At 47.5% G+C, this 23116-nt stretch overlaps 1 protein-coding gene across 1 annotated transcript; it reads left to right on the forward strand.

Annotated features, from left to right (window-relative positions):
- The first annotated feature begins 718 nt into the window (after positions 1 to 718).
- On the forward strand, positions 719 to 21258 carry RAB7A (RAB7A, member RAS oncogene family). The gene is made up of 6 exons (XM_075096044.1): positions 719 to 1096; positions 17161 to 17221; positions 18323 to 18449; positions 19249 to 19467; positions 20013 to 20141; positions 20309 to 21258. Exons 2-6 carry the CDS (start codon positions 17169 to 17171, stop codon positions 20402 to 20404), a joined length of 624 nt encoding a protein of 207 aa, XP_074952145.1. The 5' UTR covers positions 719 to 1096; positions 17161 to 17168; the 3' UTR covers positions 20405 to 21258.
- Positions 21259 to 23116: the final 1858 nt, after the last annotated feature.

The following is a 23116-nucleotide window of genomic DNA, read 5'->3' on the forward strand; positions in this document are numbered from 1 at the left end:
ACATCCCCCCCCTTCCTTCTTCTTCTACCAGTTTTATATGCTAAGCATGACTTCATTTGTTGTGGGATATTGCTTTGGTCAGCTGGGGTCAGCTGTCCCAGCTGTGTCCCCTCCCAGCTTCTTGTGCACCCCCAGCCCACTCACTGGTGGGGTGAAAGGCAGAAAAGGCCTTGACCTGGTGTAAGCGCTGCTCAGCAGTAACTCAAACATACCTGTGTTATCAACACTGTTTCCAGCACAAATCCAGAACATGGCCCCATACTAGCTACTGTGAAGAAAATTAACTCTAACCCAGCCAAAACCAGCACACACCACCAGGACAGTTATTCTCCCATGTGTTAAGGTGCTGGAGAGTTTACATGGTCCTCTATCACTTGCCTGCATTATTGATCTTGGAACTGGTTATTACCCGATTAATCAACCTGATGTATCTTAAATTGTCATATTTTACTTTTCTTTTTTTCCTGACAAATGCTGTTGCTACTACCTCACTCCAGGTGACAGCTGCAAATAAAAAGATCCCAAAGGACAGATTTGTCCCTTTGTGCCCCATCCTTTATTTTTGAAAGTATGAAGTGGGAAAATTCCACTAGACCTTTCCTGCTCTCCTCAGAGCTGTGAGGGAAGTGCTGTGGCAGCGCTGCCGTGAAGACACCCTATCGCTCTGCTGCTGTGGGAAGGCACGGGGAAGGAACGTCCCTTCCCACCCACGCCCTCCACGCCCGCACGGGCGTAGCGGCTTGCGTGGTACCACAAGCAAAGTCTGGGGGGCCGGGGGCCCGTGCTCAGCCGGGCCCTTCGCCGCACGACACTACCAGTGCCCCGGCCCGTTGCGGGGCGCGGTCTCGGACACCCACGACAGCACCCGAGACCCCGCCGTCACGCGGCGCGCGCACCCCGCCACTCCCCTTTCTCCCCTCTCCGCCGGCTGCCGGGCGGCGCGCTGACGTCAGGGGCAGCGGGCGGACCCCGTGACCGGAAGTTGTCGGGGGGAGGCGGAAGCGAAAGCGGGGAGTTGCTTGGGCCCATTAAAGCCGACCGAGGCGAACGGGGGCTGGCAGTGAGTCTCGGGCGGGCGCCGCGGCACACGCACCGGGTGAGGCCGCGCGCGGAGATTGCCGCACGCGTGGGGGGCTGGGGGGTGGCCCCGGCTGGAAGGCGCCGGGTGGGGAACGCCGCGCGGGGCCCCTCCCCGCGGTGGGGTCGGGGCTGGGGGGGGGGGAGGCGGCCGCCGGGGCCTCTCGGCGGGGCTGGGGGAGGCGCCGTCTCCTGCTTTCCCGGACGGGCTCCACCAGCCGAGCCCGGCCGTCGGGGAGGGCCGGCGTTCGGCTCACCCCGTGGCGAGGTCAGGCGGCCGGGGCTGAGCTGCGCGGAGCCGGGCCGGGCCCGGCCCGCTGGTGTCCCCGGAACAATGGGGCCGGGCTGCAGGGGTCTCCCACGGGAAAGAGCTCCTTGACGCAGCGCAGCCGGAGGGGGGGCCCGCGGTCCTTCACCGAGATGCGCGTTTTTCTGGGCCCGTTGCGGGAGCCTCCTTTCTGGGGAGGTTTGGAGAGGCCTGAAGCGGTGCCTCCCGGGGAGGAGAGCGTATTGTCAGCGAGATGCGATGCTGCTGGAGCTTCCTTTCAAAGCGTGAGGAGGCTCGGGGGCAGCCGGCGTCCGAAGGCGGCCTGAGCCGTGGGGGAGCGCGGGGTTGGGGAGGTGAAATGCTGCTCCCGGTGGTCGGTGGATATCGCTTTTAAGATCAGCAGGCTGCCCCGGGAGCAATTAACGTGACAAAATAGGCGGCTGAAGAGACTGGCAGTTATTGCGAAAGTAGATCTCAACATGTGTAAAGCCTGAGTCAGTTCGAAGAAGTACTGGAGTGGATGCTAGAAGTGCTTTTGACTGTGAGTGTATAATAAGGTAAATTAAATGATAGGTTATTAGTCTCCAGGTATGTACAGACTAATAAATATAGAAATACCTAATAATTGTACTTGAGGCAACTACACTGTTTTCCCTGTAAACAGAGGAATTTTCTTAGTAGTAAAACAGCTGTTAAAAGGCTGGCTCAATCTGCAGTACAATAGGTAGCCTCAGCATCAAAACAAGTGTCTTACACACTAACTCCAAACCCTTCGAGTCAAAGCTGGAATTCTCAGTATTATCTCCTTGAAAACCAAAAATACTTGCTGATAAGCAGAGCTGTTGTGATAGGTGTATATAAGGGTTTTTGACATGCAAACTGGGAACACATGACAGAACAAAGTCCTCCCAACCGTAAGCAAGCTGTTCTTCGTTTGTCAATTGCCAATACAGGAGCTTTAAACCTTCCAGCACTTGCCACTGGCCATCCAGCTCTGGCCTGTGCCTAGCACTCTTGTGTTTCACAGTGGGAGTTGGGGCTGGGGGAAGTGGAGAGTCCTGTCTTTAGGGGAATGGCACATAACCAGGTGTGCCATGATGTTTGGCTGGCTATGATTTAAAGGCTTACCTGTGGCTATACTATGTTCCTGGGCTGCGGTGGTACCAGTAGTGTGTGATTGAAGCCGCAGCCTGCGGTGCTTCCAGTAAAGCCAGGCTGTTGGAGTTGATGTACCCTGTTCTTCTCAGTAGCTGTATTTGAGGTTAAAGTGGGTGGAGTCATTTGAATATTCCTTGTTAAATAATCAGGGCTTCATTGCTGTACTTATTCAGGAAGAACAAGTATACTTGTCTTTTTTCTCCCCCGCCCCCTTGTGACTTCCAACAGCTGACTGAACACATGACTTGCCCTCCATGAACTAATGAGTAGACCCACCATGCCTGGCCTGAGTCCTCAGAATCCAAAGCAGCTCTAATACTATTACTTTCAAGTGCTGCCTTTTTTTTTTTGTGCTGTTATGTTAATACTCTACTTCTGGTGCAGAAAAGCTGTAAGATGGGGTCAATCTGACCCCTCAATATGGAAAACTTTTAAAATCCAATAGCAGTTTCTTGCTCCCCTAACCTGCAGTGAGAAGTATAACTGATAAGATGCAAGGCAGTAAGTACATTAAACTCTCCTCTTCCTTATGGTGTCATGCTGTGGTCCATGTCCTCAAATACCCTACTGATAGCTCAGTGTGGCACACTAAGAGTTGTACCTTAAACGGCAAAGGTGCCAAGTTAAGAATTTAAATAGCTGTTGCAGAGACTACGCTACAGGCATTGTTGCCCTCCTATCAAAGCCAGTGAATCAAACTGTATGCTGAGTAGCACAGCCATGCTACAACATTGAGTCCTTAATTGAAAGTGGAAAAACGTACAAGTTCTGCTATGGGGCCTCCTCTGAAATCACCTAGGGAAGATACAGCTTTGCTTGGTTTACTGCCTGAAATGAATGCCTGTGGGCAAGAGGGCTACCAAATTAAATTTCTGCAGTACCTTCTTAAAGCTTCTGTTTTAAGACTCTTGTATTGGAAGGTCATGTGAATTACCTGTTGGAGCAAATCTCTGGCAAAGCTTGTCATTGAGGAAACATGAAAATTAAAATCAAACCATCTGTGCAAAACTATAAATAGCTTTGTCTCTAACATGTATGGGATTTTGGTCTGACTTCTCTGTGAAAATGAGACTAGTTTATGCAGAACTTAACATTTGGCTGTAAACAAATTGCCTGTGCTGATTAGGGTGCGTTTTTAAATGCTACATGGTGAGATAGGTCTCTGGCAATAAGGGTTATGGAATAAGGGACTTGAATATTTGCGTTTTCTAAAACCGGTGGGTGTGTGGGCTCACAGGTACTTGCTGGTGGCTGTCCTTGCTGTTATAATATAGTGATTTCTTCAATAACTGAGTATTTGATAAACAAGAACAGAACCCTTACCTTGTGTGCTGTCAGTGTTCCCTAATGCCTTCCAGGTTTCTTGGCTGTGACCTGAACAGCTACTAAGCCCTTGTTACTAGAGCCTGATGGACCTAAGAGTTCCTTGCAGAACTGTAGAATAATTTAAAGCTTGTTGCCTTGATGGAAGGGAGTCCAGATAAGACCTTACCTAAATGCTGAATTTAGCTGGTCACTAGCATGCTTGCATACTGCTTGTCTGACGGCAATCCTGCACCCTTCGCATGCTGAAGTATTTTATCCTTGCACAGCATTGTTTTGATAATTTCAGTTTAATTGCCTGATGAGTTGGAGTTCAGTTGGCTTCCCCTTGCAGCTTCCTAAAGTGATCTCTTGTAGTTGCTGTATAACCGTCTGCCTTCAGACATAGTTGTTGTAGTAGATTATGAGGATAAAAAGGTTGCTTTCTGCAGTAACAATCCAAATGTGAGCTGTGCGTCTCAAAACTGAATTAGGTATGGATAACTAATTGAATGACAATAGTTCATATACCATTTTCATTTCTGCGGTTAGCTGCTCTACTGAAGATTGTATTTCCCTTTAAATGCACCTTGAATAAAACTTCCAAATGAGTGCCCAAGGTCAGTGACTCCATATGTGCTGTTCAGAAATAGCAGGCAGTGAAGGGATACCCCTCTATCACATGGTTGCTCTCTGGCTTCCAGTGTGCTTGTTGCTTTTGTGCTCTGTTCGAGGGGATGCAGTGCTCCAAAGTGGTGTGCTACTGCATTTTCTGCTCAGTGGAGATCTGCTGTGGTGATGTCATTGTTGCTGTTAGTGCTGTTCCTGCGAGACTGCTCCTCCTCTCTGGTGCCAGCAATGAGCAGAGTGCTCCGTCCATGGGGGAAGCTGTGTCAACACTGCTGTTGCTAACTCACGGTCAGTGATGGGAGGGGAGCAAGCTCCTTAAGGCCACTGGAGTGTGATTTACAGCTGGTCTCAAATAGCCTTGACTTGTCTTGCTATGGAACCTGGTCTTGAGGCTGTGGATGTTTTCGCAGGACAGTGAAACTTCAGGAGGGGTGTGCTGACTTTGAGATGGGATTGAAGTGTAAAGTTGTGGCACAGATTCCTATTTGTATAATTTAAAGGCACATGGTGTAGCAAGTGATTTCCTTTTGCCTCTCCATAACTACTTAAAATGCCAACTTAAGGTGACTAATTATATCTAACTGTACTTGCATGACTTTCAAGCAGAAATTCCTGAATGAAATTGACTAGGTTTTTATATTGCCAATTAAGAAAACAGTATTTTTCTGGAGTCTGATACCACTGCATACTGTAACTTCAGTCACGTGGCTGACAAGCTGGACTGGGGAAGTGGTGGACAAAAGTGAAGTCAAGCAGCTGGAGCTGCTTTCAGAGGCTACCTGGCTGGAGTACCTGGACCTTGGGTGCTGGGGCTACCAGTTTATCTAATGAGTCTGTGCTGAACCCTTGATCTCTCTCCAGCTGGGAAGCAGCATCCTCTTGAAAGTAACCTGTGTAGTGCTTGTCTCCCTCAAGTGGGCTGAGTCACTTGGCTGTGTAGTGCTCTCTTCCTTTCGGCTCCCAGACATGGATAATGAGATCTGAAGTCCAAATTGGCACAGTGGTAACAGTGTCTCAAGAATAAGCAGTGAGGTGGTTGTAACTGAGGCATGCCTAGGCCTGATCTCCCTGCCCCCCCCCAACAAGCAGATGCAGTTTACCGGCACTGCTCTCTTAAATTTCACCATGCAAGTCACTTCAGTGAGGTTTGTAGAGCTTCATCGAGAGAATAGCTGAGCTGGCAAAGTATTAATGCAGGATCTGTGCAAGAGGTATGAGGGTATGAAGTATGAGTCTGAAAGTGACTCTCCACAGTAGGAATTCCTTGTTAGGCACTGACTCAGCTGTCATGGCAAGCTACCTGCTACACTCCCATCCTGGGACTGGTACCGAAATACTTGTCCTTCCTGCTCTGCAAACTACATTAGCATAGTAAGAGGTATTGAGGGTGTTTAGGATCAGGAGTTCTGCTTGCAGATCAAGGCTTCGTTCTTAGATTGCAACCTGTCCCTAGAGAAAGCCTCTTCTCTAGAAGACTCATTACTGAGTACAGGACCTCCTGGAATAGATTTACAGGAGTAAGGCTTTTGCCATTATTGTTGGTTTTGTACTTCTCCATATCTGCTTGTCTGGCAGTAGGATCTCCCATCAGTATTTGTTCTACCTCTGCTATCAAGTTCCTGGTGCTGAAGGAGAGACAGTCAGTATTCACTCTCTGATCTGAATCTCAGGTGTAAGCTACAGGGTCCAGCAGGCCTCCTGAAGACCATTGTGTGACTTGAAGGCCGGAACCTTGGTCAAAGTCTCACTTCAGTCACTTGTTTCCTGTCCAGCCTCTAGGAACTGGTGGAAGCTAGCAGCCAGGAGTAGATAAACAAGGCTTGTTTACCATTGACAAGGTCTAAGATCTGTGCTTTGCTTACTGCTGCAGAGGTTATCTAACACCTCCTATTTGTGTTTCTAAAACTGAAAGCATGACAGGAATGTGCGAAACCTTAGGGAGCTGTAGACAAAACTAGAAATTAATCTGAGTACTTGAAAAATACTGTCAGATGTGGTAAAGATCCAGCAGCTTTACTGTTTCTTAGTCGCCTGGCTAACTTGCAATATTTTGAATTGGTCAGCTTTATCTTTGGGACACAAAGATTAAAACCCAGGTGCTCCTGGCACTGTGCTTGATTCAGAGAAAGTAATGGGGGAATTCTGTTCAGTGGGATGGCCTGATGTGAGAACCACATTGGGCTATTGCTATTCATATAGGGGTTACTGAAACTGTTGGCTCTACTGGTTGGGTGGCTGTGTGCCAAAAGGCTGACAGACAGGACTATAAGCCAGGCTGTACGGGCACTATAGCTGTGTTCCAGTTAGTAGTATAAGATTTGTCTTGCTTGATTTGGCAGCTCTCCACCAAGGAGACTGTTCTGGTAGAGGCATGGCAACATGGAAGCTCTACTGGTATAGCTGAAATGCTTTGCGTAGGCAAGGCCCTTAGTCAAGATACGTGGCTTGTTGCCTAGTGTCTCCCAGCAGCCAGCAATGTGCTCAACTCTCCTCCCACATCCTGAGATTGTCTCCCCCAGGGCAGAATAAGGGAAGTTGAGCTTGCTCTGATCAAGGGGGAGGGGTGTTAAAGCAAGCATGCCTGTTCTTGTAACAGCTTGATACTTGGGGAAAATCAACTGGGAACCACCTGAAATCCTGTAGGATTTACAGGGGAACTGTTTCTTCCTGGAAGGTGGGGGCACAGCAATACTGACAACTTGAGCCTCCAAAAGAAGGCTAAGCTGAAGATCTTCAGATGTGTGCTGTTGGGCTGTTAGAGCTCTATATATGTCTGCGCATTCGTGGGAGAAAGGTTCTGTGGTATAAGGGCCCTTCAGCTGCTGGAGGAACTTTTGTGACTGGAAACATCTAGCTTTCAGTAAAGCTTCTGAGTATGGGTTTTTCACAGAGCTGTCTTCCTGTAACCTGAAGACTACCACTTTGGCAGCCCTGATTTTCTGTCTGGGATCCTGATCTTGTTACTGTGTGGCCTTATTGCAAAAAGGGCCTTCCTGCATTCCTGTCCAGTGCACAGCAGCAGTCTCCAAATACCTGCTGCCTTCTGTGGAGATGGTGATCATGCTCAGGTTGCTGGGGAGCAAAGTGATCCATCCAGGATGGCTGTCCGACATAGCTGGCTGTATTGCTGAGGACACTTTCTGCACTCCTTCCCTCCTTCCTTTTGGCACAGGATGTTTATCACCTGGAAGAGCCTACACGTGCTGCTGTAACTTCACATGCAGTGGCAGTCTGGACAAAATAGTGTTTGTGCAGACAGCAAGAAGTGACCTGCAGACCTTTCCCACTGCTCCTAAGCATACCGGTGGTCTGACTAAACATGCAGAGAGACATCTGCCTTGGTACTGTAAGAAATGCATTTCCATGCTTGTTTTGCTCCTGCTTTCAAACCATGTAGTCAGAACAACATGAAAATTCCTCAAGAGAAGGTGGCTGCTGTGATATCTAAATGAGTAGAGATAAGTTTCTAAGCTTTACACCTTCCTGGATGTGGCAACTAGTCCTACGTAGTTTGGACTTTCTAGGGTAGAGTCACAATTCATAATGGTAACTTCAGAGCAAGAAACTTACTCAGTTCCACATCTATTATTTAAACATTGTGCAGGCATAAAACAACTCTGATCTGGAGAAATGCTGGGAGGTGTAACAGGGATGTGAATCAGTGAGGCTTGGACTGGAGAACTTGGCTTTGAGAACTTGGGCTTTGAGCCTGACTGATCATGTGCATCAGTGCCTCTCAGGAATGCAGTGTTCTCCAAATCTGAGCACTTGCAGCCCTAACAGAGCCACAGCTGAGCTGAGACCTCAGACAGGGCAGACCCCTTCTCATGTGCAAGTCCTGTGATTCCACTGTAGACATGGCTTGTACCAGTGGCATTGCTTCTGCCTTCCCTGTGTTATCTGGACTTTCTGGCAAACCCTTTTCCAAGGAGCCCTTTGAGCTCTTGCCCACAGCAGGGATGCATCCTAGAGCCTCCAGCTGGCAACTGAGAGTATGTCTGAGGCAAGGTAAAACCTCATTGCCACTGAAAGGAGCATCTTCCCCAGAACCAGAGAAGCTCTGGAGCTTCCTTGGTCACACCAAGAGCTTATTTTGCTCATAATTGTTCCAAAGCTTTTACTTTCCAGCTGGGTTTCTTGCATATTCCCCCAATCTGCTTGTTGCCTCCATCATTCCCTCCCTTTAGCACTGAGCTGTCTTAAGAGCATGTTATCCAGGAACATGATGTAGCTTGTGGGCCTCATGTCATATCCATCTGGCAGGTAGCTCACAGACCAGGTCAGCTGGCTGTTAGCACCATGTCACACCAGTTTGGTGCTCACATTGAAGCAGCCAGTGAACTGAACTTGAAGCGATGCGGCTGAGCAGTAGCTGGATGCTGCTGGCTGGTTCCTGAGTTTCAGTTGGTCCTAGAGCAGTTCTTCCGGTGCTGGAGGCTGCAACTCCACCCTCAGAATGAGTTGGACACTTACTCCAGACAGCTGTAGTCTAAAAAGCTAATTCCTCTGGGATACTGAAACATGTTTTAAGATTCTGATTTGATCTGAGCCATGTCAGTGTGCTAGCAAGCCTCTAAAATTCTAGGCTGTTCTTCAGGAAGGTGAAGCTTTTGGCTTAGGTGGGGGTAGGAGACACTGGACAGCATAACTACACCTGACAACTTGCAATAAATGTTTTACACAAAGTATCAAAAATTAATTTCTAGCTGAAACTTTCAGATCCCTGAACAGAGGTAATTCCTGCCTCATGGGGCTGGCTGGGAAAGGCACCAGCCAGGCAGAAGACTGCTCTTGGTGAAACTGCAGTAAGTAGCAGGCAGCCTAGCTGCCCCTCCTGAGGAGGGAACGATGAGCTGTGGTTGAGCTCTTGGCTGGGTATCAGCAGGAGGGAATATGTTGGTTAGAACAGCAACATAAATGTGTGGGGAGGAAGGAGGTGGAAAGCAGTTTTGAGATGCTACTGATACAGCAGCAGCTAGAGTGTACCCTTCTGTGAAGCTGTCACAGGAATATCTTGCCAGCTGCTTTTGGTGTGGGCTCCACTTTAACTGACTGCTTCTCTGTGGTGCATCAGTGAGACCCAAAAGCACCTCTAAAGCAACTGTGTTGACTGTATGGACTGTAGGAGTCGGTTGCCCTAAAAAACCCATTTACAGAGAACAGTTCGTGCAAGTTGTTAACCTGAATGGCAAGGTGTTCCTAATTTGCTTTTTAGGCACAAAGCCAGCAGATGTGCCCACTAAATATGACACTTTCCTAGATGGGATCTTCCAGCCAGCTGGGAAAGCTGAGTTACTAGATCTGCCATGGGAGTGGAAGATGGGTACTGTCCTGCTTTTGCTTTGACAGTGGCTGCACGACACAACTTGCTGTTAAAACTTCATGTGCTTCTGTAGCAGTCATCGTTGTGAGGGTGCTAGGCCCTTGTTCTGCTTGTGCAGCACTCAGGTTTCGTAAGGAAAATATGCAGGCTTTATAACAGTCAGGGGGCGGGAATCAAAGGCAGGCTTATTTCTAGTTTCTTCCTTAAAGGCAGCTTGGCACCTCTTAAGCCATGTTCATACAAAAGTAACAGCTCCTGCTGATTGTCCTCTGGCTAGTGCTCAGGTTTTTTCGCAGCTGAAAGGACAGGGCTTCTGCTCTGCTTGTGGGCTGTTGTGTCACTCAGGAGAATGCAGGTGAGAGATGTTAAAGGTTGATATCCGCTGGTCTTGGGTAGACATTCATGTTGAATTGCTCAGGCTGTCAGTTGTAGCTTTGCATTAGTAGATACTGTGTTAGCAATGTCTGCATGACCAGGTAGTTGGAACCAAGCTGTTGTTGTCAAATAATATTGGTCCAACTTTTTCAGCTCCACCTTGAGCTCCTGCTGCAATTAGAGATAGATGCTTCAATATGGAGGGTGTCTGAACCACCTGGATGTTCTGCAAGTGGGAACTGTGATCCTGGTCCACTAATGGCAATCTCAGACTATCTCCCTTTTTTCAGGATGAGGCCTTGCATTTTCAAGGTAGCTGGATTGGGACAAATTCGTGTGTCTACTCAAAGCCTCAGCTAAACTTGGCTTGATAAATTGTGGCAGGGAACAGTGTGACCATGGGGCAAGTGGTATGTGCCATTCTGAGCTTGATCCTCTGAGAACAGGATAAACATCCAGTGAGCATCTTGTTTCAGTGGCTGAAGGTGTAAGCAGACAACCCCCTGAGGTCTTGAACATGCTAGGCAATTTGCTACTTTTGGAAAGGAACTGGTTCAGTATGACTGAGCTGGTCCTGAATCATTCTTACAGCTTTGGTTTCCTTGAAGAAATGCAGAACCTTGGGGGGATGACCAGTAAAAATAGTTCTTTGATATAGTACAGAGACTTGGTGCTTTGCAGCCTCCCCCATGTGAGAGAACAGTGAGCAGAGGTGGTGTTTCTCTGGAAGTGCACTTAGCTGAATTTCAGGATGCTTTTCCTGCATTTCAGGACAGGATGTTCTTCCAGTGTTCAGCTGTGGCTGTCTTCTGGTCAGTCTTGTCACTATGAGCTCACTGCAGTGCATGGTATCCCCTAAAGGAGTACTGCTCTATCCAGATTAGCTTTCTCATGGCTGGGTGTTTTTTTTCTAAAGGTCCTGTGATATAGTGGAGAAAGTAAATGCTCTGCTTATCAGCCACAGCACCCAGAACAGACCTGCAGTGCTGCAGGTTCAAATGTGCCTTTTTGTGCAACACCCACTTTTGTGCCCCCTGCTGGGACAGGGTAGCAGAACTAGGTATTCATAAGTGCAGCAGTGAGTTTAGCTATGCTTGATGCATGCTTACCTACTTTTTTGCACCTTGTCAGCATAGTGTTAAATATCCCTGGCAAAGGATGCAAGGTGGGAGGTGCAGTCCAAGGGACTTGCTTCAGTGTTCAGCTGGTTTCTAGTGGAAGGTACAGATGGCAAGCTGGTAGATGTAGGAGCAGAAAACTCCTGGTCAAATGTCTCAGTTCTTCTAGCCTATGCATAAAAATGCTTTGGTTCTTAGGATTGTGACTTGAACTGGTTAATAGCAAAGCTGCAACAGTAAGGACTGCTCCAGCAGCTTGTCGGCAGGTTAAAAACTGTCATGGGTATGCTGAAGCTTAGGGAGCTGTTGTCTTCCACAGAGGTGAGATTCCCTACCCCAAGGCTAGCTACTTTCATACTAAAACTGTTCATGAGCAACTTAACAGGGTGTTCCTATTGCAAGGTCTATTTTGGTTAAAGGATAGCTAATCTAAGAGTTCTGGTGGGCTATCAATGCGTGCTCCTACTGTTCTTTGCTTGTACCAACCTAATAATATTAAAATGCCTGCATTGAGACTTGACACGTGAACATCTCTAAGGAATCCTTAACCATCCATTTCTGCTTTGAGTTAGAGGAGCTGTCTTAATATAGCAAGTGAAAGGACAATTGTAGTGTTCTCTGAAGCAACAAGGGAAGCCTAATTAGATTTGGTATAGGCTTTATTTGCTCTTGCAACTGAGGAGCTGTAGCATTATAGAGCTTCGTATGACAGTTTTTTACTCTTTCCAGAACAGCTAAGCCAGTAACACATGCAGGTCAGATGTTAGGGATTCTCCCTCGCTGCTCCAGCAGGCCAGCCTTAGGAAGGTGGTAGTGCTACTGTGGGAAAGAGCATGCTATACCAGGCTAATCTCATGAGGGTCAACATACTGTTAATGGCTTGTTTGCTTAGAGGGATAGGCATTAAAAATTGAGTGGAAGGACTCCTCTCCTGTATGAAAGGCAGCTGTGTCATTCCCTTTGCACCAGTTAAGTCAGGAGGGGGAATGATGCTGCCTGGCCTCCTGATTGATGGGAAGTTTCTGATGGCTCCCGAGCAGGGCTAGCTGGGTGTGCTGGTAAGCTGTGTTCTGAGCAGTCATGCAGGTGACCTTGCTCCAAGAGACTTCATATAGTGTAAAATAGAACTGATGTCTTAGACCAAATCTTAACAAACAGGTTTTTCTTCATGATATCTCTGAAAAAGGAAATGTTTTTTCAGAAGTGCTCCTGGGATTGGATGTGAGCCCTGTGTGAGCTCGCACACTGCCATCTTAAGGGCTTATGTGACTCTTACAGGATGCTGCTTTAGAGTAATTATACCAGGTATCATAAAGCAAGACAAGTTGCATATATAATGCAAAATAGTCTTAGGCTTGGATACCACTGACTCAGCACTATTACAGTTGTCATCTCAACTCAAGCTGAGCTTGCTCTTTGTAAGAGCATAGGAGAAACCCTGCACAGCCTACATCTCAGCTTAGCTCAGTAATTCAATGTTTCTTGCGGGTGTGACTGGAGAAACTCCTCATGTGAACTAACTGTTCCTTCAGGTACTCAAACCTGCTTTGTCTGTGAGCTAAAGATATGTTCTTCTTAGTCTCCCTTAGTTGATTTTATACTAGCAAGGCTCACCAGAAATGAGATCTATGTAGCTTAGAGCATGTATGTGGGCTCCATTTCTGGGCCACAAGGCAGTAATGAACCTACTCCATGCCATGCAATGTGAGAAACAGCCTGTGTTATCAAGGGAATAATCATAAATTGCCTCTGACTTCAGGGAAGCAAATTTTTGAGTACTGAATGTGGCCCAAGGTTGGTTGGTTGCACCTTGTTCTACTGAGACAGCAGATAAAGTGCTTTAGCCAGGATCACAGAATTGTAGGGGTTAGAAGGGACCTCTGGAGATCATCTTGTCCAACCCCCCTGCATGAGCAGGCACACCTACAGCAAGGGGCACAGGAACGCATCCAGGTGGGTTTTGAACATCTCCAGGGAAGGAGACTCCCCAACCTCCCTGGGCAGCCTGTTCCACTGCTTTGTCACCCTCACAGGAAAGAAGTTTTTTCTCATATTGAGGTGGAACTTCCTATGTTCCAACTTGAGCCCATTGCCCCTTGTCCTGTTGTTGGGCACTATTGGAAAGAGTCTAGTCCCATCATCCTGACACCCACACTTTAGATATTTATAGGTATTTATTAAATCCCCCCCTCAGTCTTCTCCAGGCTAAACAAATGCAAGTGTCTCAGCCTTTCCTCATATGGGAGATGCTCCAGTCCCCTGATCATCTTTGTACCTCTCCACTAGACTTGCTCAAGGATTTCCATATCCTTCTTAGACTGGGGGGCCCAAAACTGGACACAGTACTCCAAATGTGGTCTCACTAGGGCAGAGTAGAGAGGGAGGATAACCTCTCTCGATCTGCTGGCCACACTCCTTTTAATGCATCCCAGGATTCCATTGGCCTTCTTGGCCAAAATCCTTCGAATGGTGTTATGGAGACCGGTAAGGCTTCACTTACAGGACCTTCAGAGAGCACTAGTGTCTTTCACTTACAGGATGTCAGTTGTTAAAAACACTGTCTGAAAGCAAACAATGGAGGAGGCATGGTATCCTGTAGTTTGACCCTTTGGGGTGCTTCATAAGAAACCCCAGTTAAGCTAACAGGGATTTCTTCAGTCCATCTAGATTGAAGATCTCACTAGGACCAGCCAGACCCCTGTTTAGCCCAAATAGCTGCTTTAAAGCTGGAGCTGCTGTTGGAGACCTGCTCAGCCACACAGAACATGTCAAGAGAGGTAGCAAAGGTAGTGCTGATAAGAGCAACTTGATGCCACTTAAACTTAGAGGGGCTTCCTTCTATAGGAAGGCTCTAGGAGGTCAAACAGTGGTATTTCCTCCAAGACCTGGAGGTGTAGTCTCTTCTCCAAAGGCAAGGTCTCTTGTACTGGGCAAGGAATAACTCTGTGTTGGTCTGTTTATACCTGTAATGAGAAGACTAATAAGAGGGCTTTGCCCATCAACTGACTGGGCTTCAAAGCAGTATTGATCAAGCCTAGGAGAACAGGCTTGGAAAACTTTAGGCAGTGTCCACTGCTGGCCTCTGGTGGGGCTGGAGCTCCTCACTGTCTCATGGCCCAAACCAAATACCAAGCTGAGGCAGCTCCTGTGCTATGGCTCATATCTGTTGCATCACCTGGGATGGAAGCTGAATGTCTCACCTGACATTCATGAGGCAGTAGTAGCCCTTCATGTGACTGGGGGTAGCCCGTCAGCTATGACAAGAAAGCAATGTAAGGTCTGACTCAGAATTCCTTCCCATGTCTGCAGGTGGCTGCTCAGCTGAGCTACTTCCAAGGTAATGGGACTTGACAGAGCAGTTTCCCCTGACTTCATAGTGGGACTTCAGGCTGTGTTGAAGTTGAGTGCTAAGCATCCAGTGTGATTTAGTGTTGTAGTTTAGGGCTCTGTAAATCCCTCTGAGCATGAGAACTAATGCCAACTCATCCAAAGCTGCTTCGAGTACCAGGAAGTGGTGAGCTGCAGCAGCCAGTGGCAACTGATACTGAAAACACTCAGAGGAAAATAGAAGCAGTACGTGCTGGGTTCTGGCACAGTCACTTCAGGGTGAGTTGTTTTTCTGTCCTGAGGTAAACAGGTGACTCTCACATTCTCATACAGATGTTTTCCATGACAGTTCAGTGTACACAGCTGTCTTTAAGCTGTTTAAAAGCTTTGCTCACTTGCTGCTTGTTCCATCTGGGCTAATTGTGCTGCAGAAGTCTCTGGGTTGGCTAACACAAGTGTCACTTGTGCTACATGCTTTGAAAACACAGGAGGGGCAATCTGCTTGAAGGAGCTTTTGTGGTCTGTTTTCTTCATGGCTATAGAGGAGGTGAGCTATAGCGTGTGGATCTTGGGAAGAGCAGAAGCAGGACTAAACATTGGGGCTGTTGACAACTTTCAGCTGGCTGTATCTTGGCTAGTATAGCTGGGCTGCCAGTTGGATCAGAGCAATGCAGTCCAGCAAATAAAGTCCAGCATAGCCAGCCTTGGAAAAGGGAGGTGTTTACACTTGGAGAAACTGTCCTGTGCAGGCTCTCTGGCATCTGTTAACACCCACCTGAGGAGACCATGAGCTCTGTGGGTGGCCTGTTACTGCTGTTCACTCAACAGCCTCTGGCTGTTGTTGTCTTAACAGTGTTTCCCATCTAGATGTATCACTAGATGTATGAGGTGGGTGCAGTCCAACAGGGTGTAGCTGTAAGTACACCACTACCTATGGCAGCTGCGGGGGGCCACCTTCACCTTCTGCAACATTCACTTATGGCAAAGGTTAAAAGACTGCATGTCTTTTATCGCTCAGAGTTTGAGATTATTAAGACTTGCAACTGACTGTATCTAGTAAGAGGCTGCTACAGCTTGGAGTGTGTTACCTCCTGTAGTAGTGGGGTGATGCAGGTTGCAGTTATCTAGCAGCTTGGGCTGTTGCAAATCCTGGGAAACACATAGGTCTGAGCTGCTCGGAAGATGCATATATCAATGTTGTTGAAGTGAAGGTCTCGTTAGCAGTGGAAGTCAGGAACAGCTCCTGAAGAGTAGTTGTGTGGTATGACGAATGCAGTGTAGCAGGATAGGAATCTTAAGGTAACCAAGTCCCTGTATAAGGGGTTAATACATGAAGCCTGTTGTCAAGGGTCTTTGAATTTAGGTAGGACAGTTATAACCATCTTCTGGCTCCTGTTGATGTATGGAACCTGCAGGGATCCTCAAGAAAAGACAAGGCGTCCTTGTGTTGTGGACCAGGTCAGTACCAAACCAGGGTCTGTGATCTGATCAAGCCTGAGCACCTAAGAATGGCTTGTCCCTCCCTTCCCCAGAGGTGGGGAAAAGGGCCTCATGGTAGGAAGGACATGCTCAACCACTAACAGCAAGACATTGTACTTTCTCTCACTGTGCTAAAGCACATCCCAAAGCGTACTCAGGCCTGCTGCAGCTGATTTATTTCTAGCGTCACCAGGCTGAAAGACCTGGGAGCAAGTGAGAGTGTGAATCTCTGGAGCTCAACTCTCTTGCTAATTGGATGGACTGTTAGCGGCCCATTTAGAGCCACCTGCCTATAAAGTGGACTGGAGTCATGGCATGTTGCAACTGAACAAACAACTCATCCTCTTAACAGAGCAATGGACTGAAAGTTGTGAGGTTTGTCACTGTAGCCTTACTTGTCCCTCCATCGAAGGTGGGGGGCAGTAGTTAGCTTCATATGCTTTCAGCAAAGCCATGGAGTCTGGTAGCAGTTTGCCTTGTAATTCAGCTGGCCTGTGTGGTTTTGTTGCAACTGCTTCAACTGCAGCATATCCTTGGTATTCAACATTCTCACAAGGCACAGCTGCTAGAGAAAGCTATCACATCTTAAAGCTGTACCTGAAAGGTGGAGGAAGCCCTTTTAAAAATTTTTTCAACTGAAAAACCACTGAACAGCATAAACCTTGTATGGTATTAGACACATCTGTGCTCGCATATCACTTAGTAGCATGTGTAAGAATTAGCCTGCATTGGGAACTGATATGCTTTACGGCGCTGCTTCCAATGAGGTTGAAGATGGCTTAGGCTAGTATACTCACAAAATGGCCAGGAAATAGGGTCCAAAATGGACTTTGTACTGTAAAGAACAAGTGCATGGCTTATCTGCCTGTTGGTATTAAGTTGCCACTACTGGTCTGACATGGCCCTGCATATGAAATGGGCAAACACCAGGTTAGTGCTCAAGTGTAGCCTTGAGTTGAAGGAGTCTGGTTTCAGGAGTACTGGGCCCTGTCTGTTGCTGGTTCCTTGCTGGGAGTCAGGTTTCTCAGACTCCAAACTTGCTGCTTTCTGCCTTGAGGAATGACATGCTAATGGTGTCTGATGGGATTGTTCTTCCTTTCTAGTGTAAAAGATGACTTCTAGGAAGAAAGTGTTACTGAAAGTCATCATCCTTGGAGACTCTGGGTAAGTGGAGGAGCCTTTAAGCTGCCAATCTGCATCTGTCTGGAGCAGTGCTCTTGACTAGTGGGAGCCTGGATGCACAGTAAGAAACCAGCAGTGCTAGGAGGAGAGATTTTACAGCCCAAGATAGCTGTGTTACCTTACATAGCTTTAAGAACTCTTCACCACACTCTGTCCTGAATGTGTCCCTGCAGTTTAATATCTTGAAGTTCTGCCACAATGTTAAACGGGAAATGCAGTGGGTAGACCAGTAGCAAAACTGGAAACTGGATAGCTTTTCTGCAAGAAGGACATGTGGTTTTGAAATGAGCATTTCACATGTATTAAAGTAAAAAAAAATAAACCCCACAAAACTGCTGGTAAGCAGTCTTAGGTGACTTCTTAAAACTCTGCCTCTGTCAGATGTAGTTTATACTGAGCCATCTGCTTAGCTTCTGTGTGATCTAGCTAGATCCTGCCCCTTGGAGTGAAAGGCTTTGCTCTGTGCTGTTGAGCAAGGAGTCTGCTCTGCTGTTACAGGTTACTTGCTGTGCAGGCTGTAACCTGACTCTCATGACATAAGGTTTATTTATACCACTGTGCCCAGCAAGCTGTTGATCAGGGAGTGTTTCTCCTCCACACAGAGGGCATGTGAGCCTCTAAGCTGGCTCTCTGGGGAGGATCCCTACCTCTGGGTGTCTAGCAGATGCATGTCTGAGCTGTTGCCAGCTGAGATTGTCTGTTCCTCCACTTCTTCCTTCTGCAGAGGCTGAAGATGACTGTTTCTGGTGGGTTTCTGTGGGGCATTTAATCTTCCAAAATTGTCCTCATGATTGTAATATGATGCATACTTCTTACCAAGGATATTACTGATGGGGAAGCAAGGTTTCTCAAGATTGTAATTCTTCGTATCCTTAGGTAGCTAATGTTCTTACTCAACATGTTGCCTCAGCATTGACTGCTGTAAAAGCCCCTTCTTGCAGAGGTGGGTGCATTTTTTCTGGTTGAAAGGCCGGGAGGCTATGGTGGAAGGCAAAGGGCACTGGGATGTGTTCTGTTTAGGGTGGCTGATTTAAACACTGTTGTAGAAACAGCCTACCTAGTCTTTTTTGTCTTTCTGTATAGGGTGGGAAAGACATCGCTCATGAACCAGTATGTGAACAAGAAATTCAGTAACCAGTACAAGGCTACGATAGGCGCAGACTTCCTGACAAAAGAGGTCATGGTGGATGACAGGCTAGTGACAATGCAGGTAAGGAGTGACTCTGCTCCCTGCTGCAAGGGGTGTCTGGCTGCCTAGACCACACCTGTGTGGAAGTATCTGCTCCAGTGTAGTCCAGAGTGGTGCAGAGGTCAGAGTGCTGGGTGTGAATCTTGTTTAGCACTGAACTGCTCTTGGCCATAGGTGCTGCTAGGAATCTCTACAAATCTGTGCGTGGGCTGAAGAAGGGAATGCAAAGATCAGTTTTGGCTCAGCTAAGAGCACCTTTGCGATGCCCAGTCAAAAACCAGCATTTGGTACTGTCTGTAAACTAGATCTTGTTAGAAAGATGCACTTCCATAGTGTTCAGGAACGAGAAAGGGCTGGGAAAGGTCTCCTTAGTCAGGTCAACTACTCATGCTGCCCTGAGGCCTGTGGGTATAGTGTTAACCTGCCAGTCTGCTTATGTCTCTAGTTTCTGAAGCTTTTCTCTCTCCATGGTGAGACTGACTGCAAGGCAGCAAAAACCCTGTTGCAGCCATCAGAGGAGTGTTTGGACTGTGCTGGTACCCAAGTGTACCCAAGCACTGCAGGCAGGTCACCTGCTGACCCTAATACCTAAGTCCTGCTTGCCCATAACAGGGGTATGTCCCATGCTGAGGCTGAACACAAAAAGGGCTAACTGTCTTTTAGAAGGATGTTTCTGGCTCTTGCTACTTAGTACCTACAGAAATTCCCAAGCCTTCAGGTGCTCCTCTCTGGCTAGCAGGTGGGGAGTTTAGAAACAGATGCCCTAATTGTGGACTATGTCAGAGTAGCACTGGCTTATCTGCCCTGTCTTTTGTTCCAGATATGGGATACAGCAGGACAAGAACGATTTCAGTCTCTGGGAGTTGCCTTCTACAGGGGAGCAGACTGCTGTGTGCTGGTGTTTGATGTCACGGCCCCCAACACATTCAAAACCCTAGACAGCTGGAGGGACGAATTCCTTATTCAGGCCAGTCCAAGGGATCCTGAGAACTTTCCTTTTGTTGTGCTGGGAAACAAGATTGACCTAGAAAACAGACAAGTGAGTACTGGGACTTGCTAGCCTCCTCTTAGGAAATTGCTGGAGTGGGAGATGTTGTAGGAGCACGGGAGGGTTATGTGAGAAACAGGAGTGGGAGGTGCCTGAGTGTGTCTCAGCTGTTGTGTGCTACTGGGGAAGAGTTTCTCCTGCCTGGAAGGGTCAAATCCCTGCACACAGCATGCTCCTGCCTGCTGGTGGAAGGATTTGCAGCATCTTCCTGGGTCGGTGCAAGGAGAGGAGCTGATTCCCCTCCCCCAGAATTGCTGAGAAACTCCTGTGGGAGCAAGTCCCTGCTCTGCAGGTACCCGAGCAGTCTGTGCCCTGTGGTCTCATCTTCCTTAGGCGTGACGGTCCTTGCCCCAGGGCTGAGTGTATCCAGTGGTGGGCAGCAGTCTCCTGTGCTCTGTATCGTGGCTGTAGTTTTGATGAGGTCAGAACTGCTGTCTTAGCCCAAGTTGGATATGAGGAGTCTCTGGCCTTGCCCTGGAAATAAAACTCCTGTCCTGCATAGCTGAAGGTGGTGATGCTGCTCTCTGTCCACCCAGGTTACCACAAAACGGGCACAAGCCTGGTGCTACAGTAAAAACAACATCCCTTACTTTGAAACCAGTGCCAAGGAGGCCATTAATGTGGAACAAGCTTTCCAGACGATTGCACGAAATGCACTTAAACAGGTAGGAAGGGGGCTGGTGGGTACCCTGTGCTGATCCTGCCTGCCAAGCTCAGCTGCTGTGGGCAGCCTTGGGCTCTCCAACAGCTTTTCCCAGCTGAGAACAGCTCCTTGCATGCTAGGAGCTGTCTGTAGAGCTGTGGCACTAATTCCTTCCTTCTCTCCTACTAGGAAACTGAAGTGGAGCTTTACAATGAATTCCCTGAACCCATCAAACTAGACAAGAATGACCGGGTGAAGGCTTCTGCGGAGAGTTGCAGCTGCTGAGGGGAGCGGGGCGGGGTTGAGCACAGTCCTTCACAAATGAATATCACACTTAGGCCTTCAAACACACAGCCCCTCTTCTGTGTTTAAAACGAAATTTAAAAATTTCCATCTCCAGCTGCCAAAATCCACCCATCTCCCATGAGCATCTGCGAGTCCTGCACTTCAGAGCTCATGTCCCCATACCATCCACATCACACTTCGTGGTAACAGACCTTTCTCTTAATTTAAAATGGAAACTCTTATGTATGTTTGGAACTGAATCTAATGCCAGGTGTCCAATGGAGAGAAACTGTTTACAGGTGATCTGTGTAACAAGTTACATACATTTTTAACTGTCTCGTGTTTTCCCCTGTGAAGGCTGCAACTGGAAAGGCTGATTACCCATAGTTCATTGCAAGCTCAGCACTCAGTCCAACTAGGTTGAGTTTTGTATGTATCTCTGTTAATGCTTGTTACTTTTAACTAATCAGATCTTTTTACAGTATCCATGTATTATGTAATGCTTCTTTAGGAAAAATCTTATAGTACATGTTAATATATGCAACCAATTAAAAATGTATAAATTAGTGTAAAATTCCTGAATTACCTGTTCAAGTACTGAAACACAGATTGTGTAGAAAGTGAGGAGGACACTTGTGAACTGCAGCGTGCTAGCAACACAAAGTCCAGATAGAGGCAGTATTCTGTACAGTAGCGATGAATGATGTAAGCCGCCTTGTTTTGAGGCCAAAATGGCTTCATCTTCTAGAAAAATCGGTCTGGCTTCCTTGTATTGAAATTCTCAGATTTGCATAACAGCATTGATATGCACACTGGATTATTGGATTTAAAATTAAATACAGCTATGAAATGACCTCATTTGTTCACCTCCCCTACTGCTTAACTCCTAACATCCTGGAGCGAGTGTGAGAAGGAGCCAGAGCTGAGGTGTCCCAGTGGCTCTTTGTGCTGTGGAAGGAGCTCCTCTCCCACCTGGGTTGTGGTAGCTGTTTCTTGATGAATGACCTGGACTATGAATCTTCCCTTTCTTCTTACTGACTGCTAATCTGGATTTTTGGTATGGAAAAACTTGGCAATCTAGTCCCTTTCCTCTCTTCCTTTCTTCCTGGTATTTGTTCTTGCGTTTGTAGCTTGCTTAAATGGAGCCCTTCTACCTGTTTTCCAGAGGTCTACATTCTAGTACGTAGGCTGAGCTCTTATGTAAAGAGACAAACATGATGCCAATAAACTTAACAAGAACAAACCTTCTTGTTTACTCCTGGTTCTGACTACTTTCTTCCACTAACATGCTTTCTTTCCTCTATATAGTCACCATTTTAGCAAGCCAGTGGCTGCTAATAGGAAGCACAGACATCCTTCATACTAGAACGTCTGTGCCTTCCAGATTGCTTTTCTTGAGTGGGTTGAGCAGGCCCTGCTTGCTTGGCTGACCCAAAACTGTAGTAGGGCAGCTCTCCCTCTGCCTTTCTTGAAGTTGCTTGCAGTGGCAGGGATGGTGCTCTTCTGTAAGCATAGTCCTTCGGCCCTGGCCTGGGCATGTGAAAACCTTTGTGGAAGGGTGGAGAGGAGGGTAGTGCTGCTAAAGCTCTTGCTACCCTCTGCTGGGAGGAGTTGGTGGGAAGGGCAGGCTCAGTTCTTCCCAGCTCCTCAGTTAGGTGCTTCAGCTGGAGGAGAAGCAAGGCTGGTTTGAGTTAAGGACCTTTCCTTGGTCGAGCCCAGTCAAAGTTAAGCCTTTAATTTCTAGACTCTGGGCATGACCCTCTGCTTGCTTGCTGAGCTCACTACTGCTATGCCTACAGGAAGATGGAAAACAAAGTATAGAGAAATGAGGCCAGTTATTTCAAGAGCCTTCTAACAGTCTTTGCTCTATATCCTATTTTATGGCTTTATCCTATCGTGCTTTTTTCTTATTTGACTGGGCTTTTGCTGTCCACATCAATTTCAAATAACTACTCTGCAATAGCACTGTGTCCTGGTGGGACCGCTTTTCTGTCCACATCTTTTTGACAGACTCAGACTTTCTACTCATCTCCATTTAAAGTGTCACTCTGCACTTGTTTTGTGTATGTACAGTTCTAGGGTGGGGAAGTAATAACTATGAAGTGATGTTTTGCAGAAAGGGGATGGTCTTAACCCTGCACCTAATGCCTGCTGCTTTGGCCTTGGGTGGTGGAGCTGAGGCTGGAAGTGCTGTTTGGTGCAGCTTTGGACGAGCCCTGAAGAGACACTAATCTCTGTCCTATCAAATAAACTGGCAGTGACACAAGGCACAGGGAGAGTGCTCCACAGGGGGTAGAACAGCTGTGGAGCTCCTTGCTGCAGGATGTTACAGATGCTGAAAGGGAGGGGAGAATTCTATTTACCACCTACAAAGCAATGCTTTTGCAGTGAGAATATATATGCACACAGTGCAGGAGGTGAGCAGTGTGGGAATTAGTGCCCTGCTGTTATACTCAGGGCTGACGCTGTCACAGATGGGGACTGGTGTTCCTGCAAGAATCACTTGTCGTAGTCTGAAGAAGCCTGAGACTGGAGAAGCTGGCTGGGCCGATTGTTCCTGCAGGGTACAAGTGTGCTTAAAACCACTGTTCAAAACCACTCCTACATCAATGAGGCCTCATGGCTTCTGTGCTGATGTTTTTGCCTAATGAGCTGCAGGTGCAATGGTGATGTGTGCAAGGGTGACTTGCTGCTGGGCAAATCCCAGAGGAA

This window comes from Phalacrocorax aristotelis, chromosome 6 (genome assembly GCF_949628215.1).
Source record: "Phalacrocorax aristotelis chromosome 6, bGulAri2.1, whole genome shotgun sequence".
Taxonomy (NCBI): domain Eukaryota; kingdom Metazoa; phylum Chordata; class Aves; order Suliformes; family Phalacrocoracidae; genus Phalacrocorax; species Phalacrocorax aristotelis.

Excerpts from the sequence above, each read along its gene's own strand:
- RAB7A (XM_075096044.1), top strand. The coding sequence starts at position 17,169 with ATGACTTCTAGGAAGAAAGTGTTACTGAAAGTCATCATCCTTGGAGAC. Across the intron at positions 17,222-18,322 it reads ATCATCCTTGGAGACTCTGG|GGTGGGAAAGACATCGCTCA; the intron begins GTAAGTGGAGGA and ends CTTTCTGTATAG. Across the intron at positions 19,468-20,012 it reads TTGACCTAGAAAACAGACAA|GTTACCACAAAACGGGCACA; the intron begins GTGAGTACTGGG and ends CTGTCCACCCAG.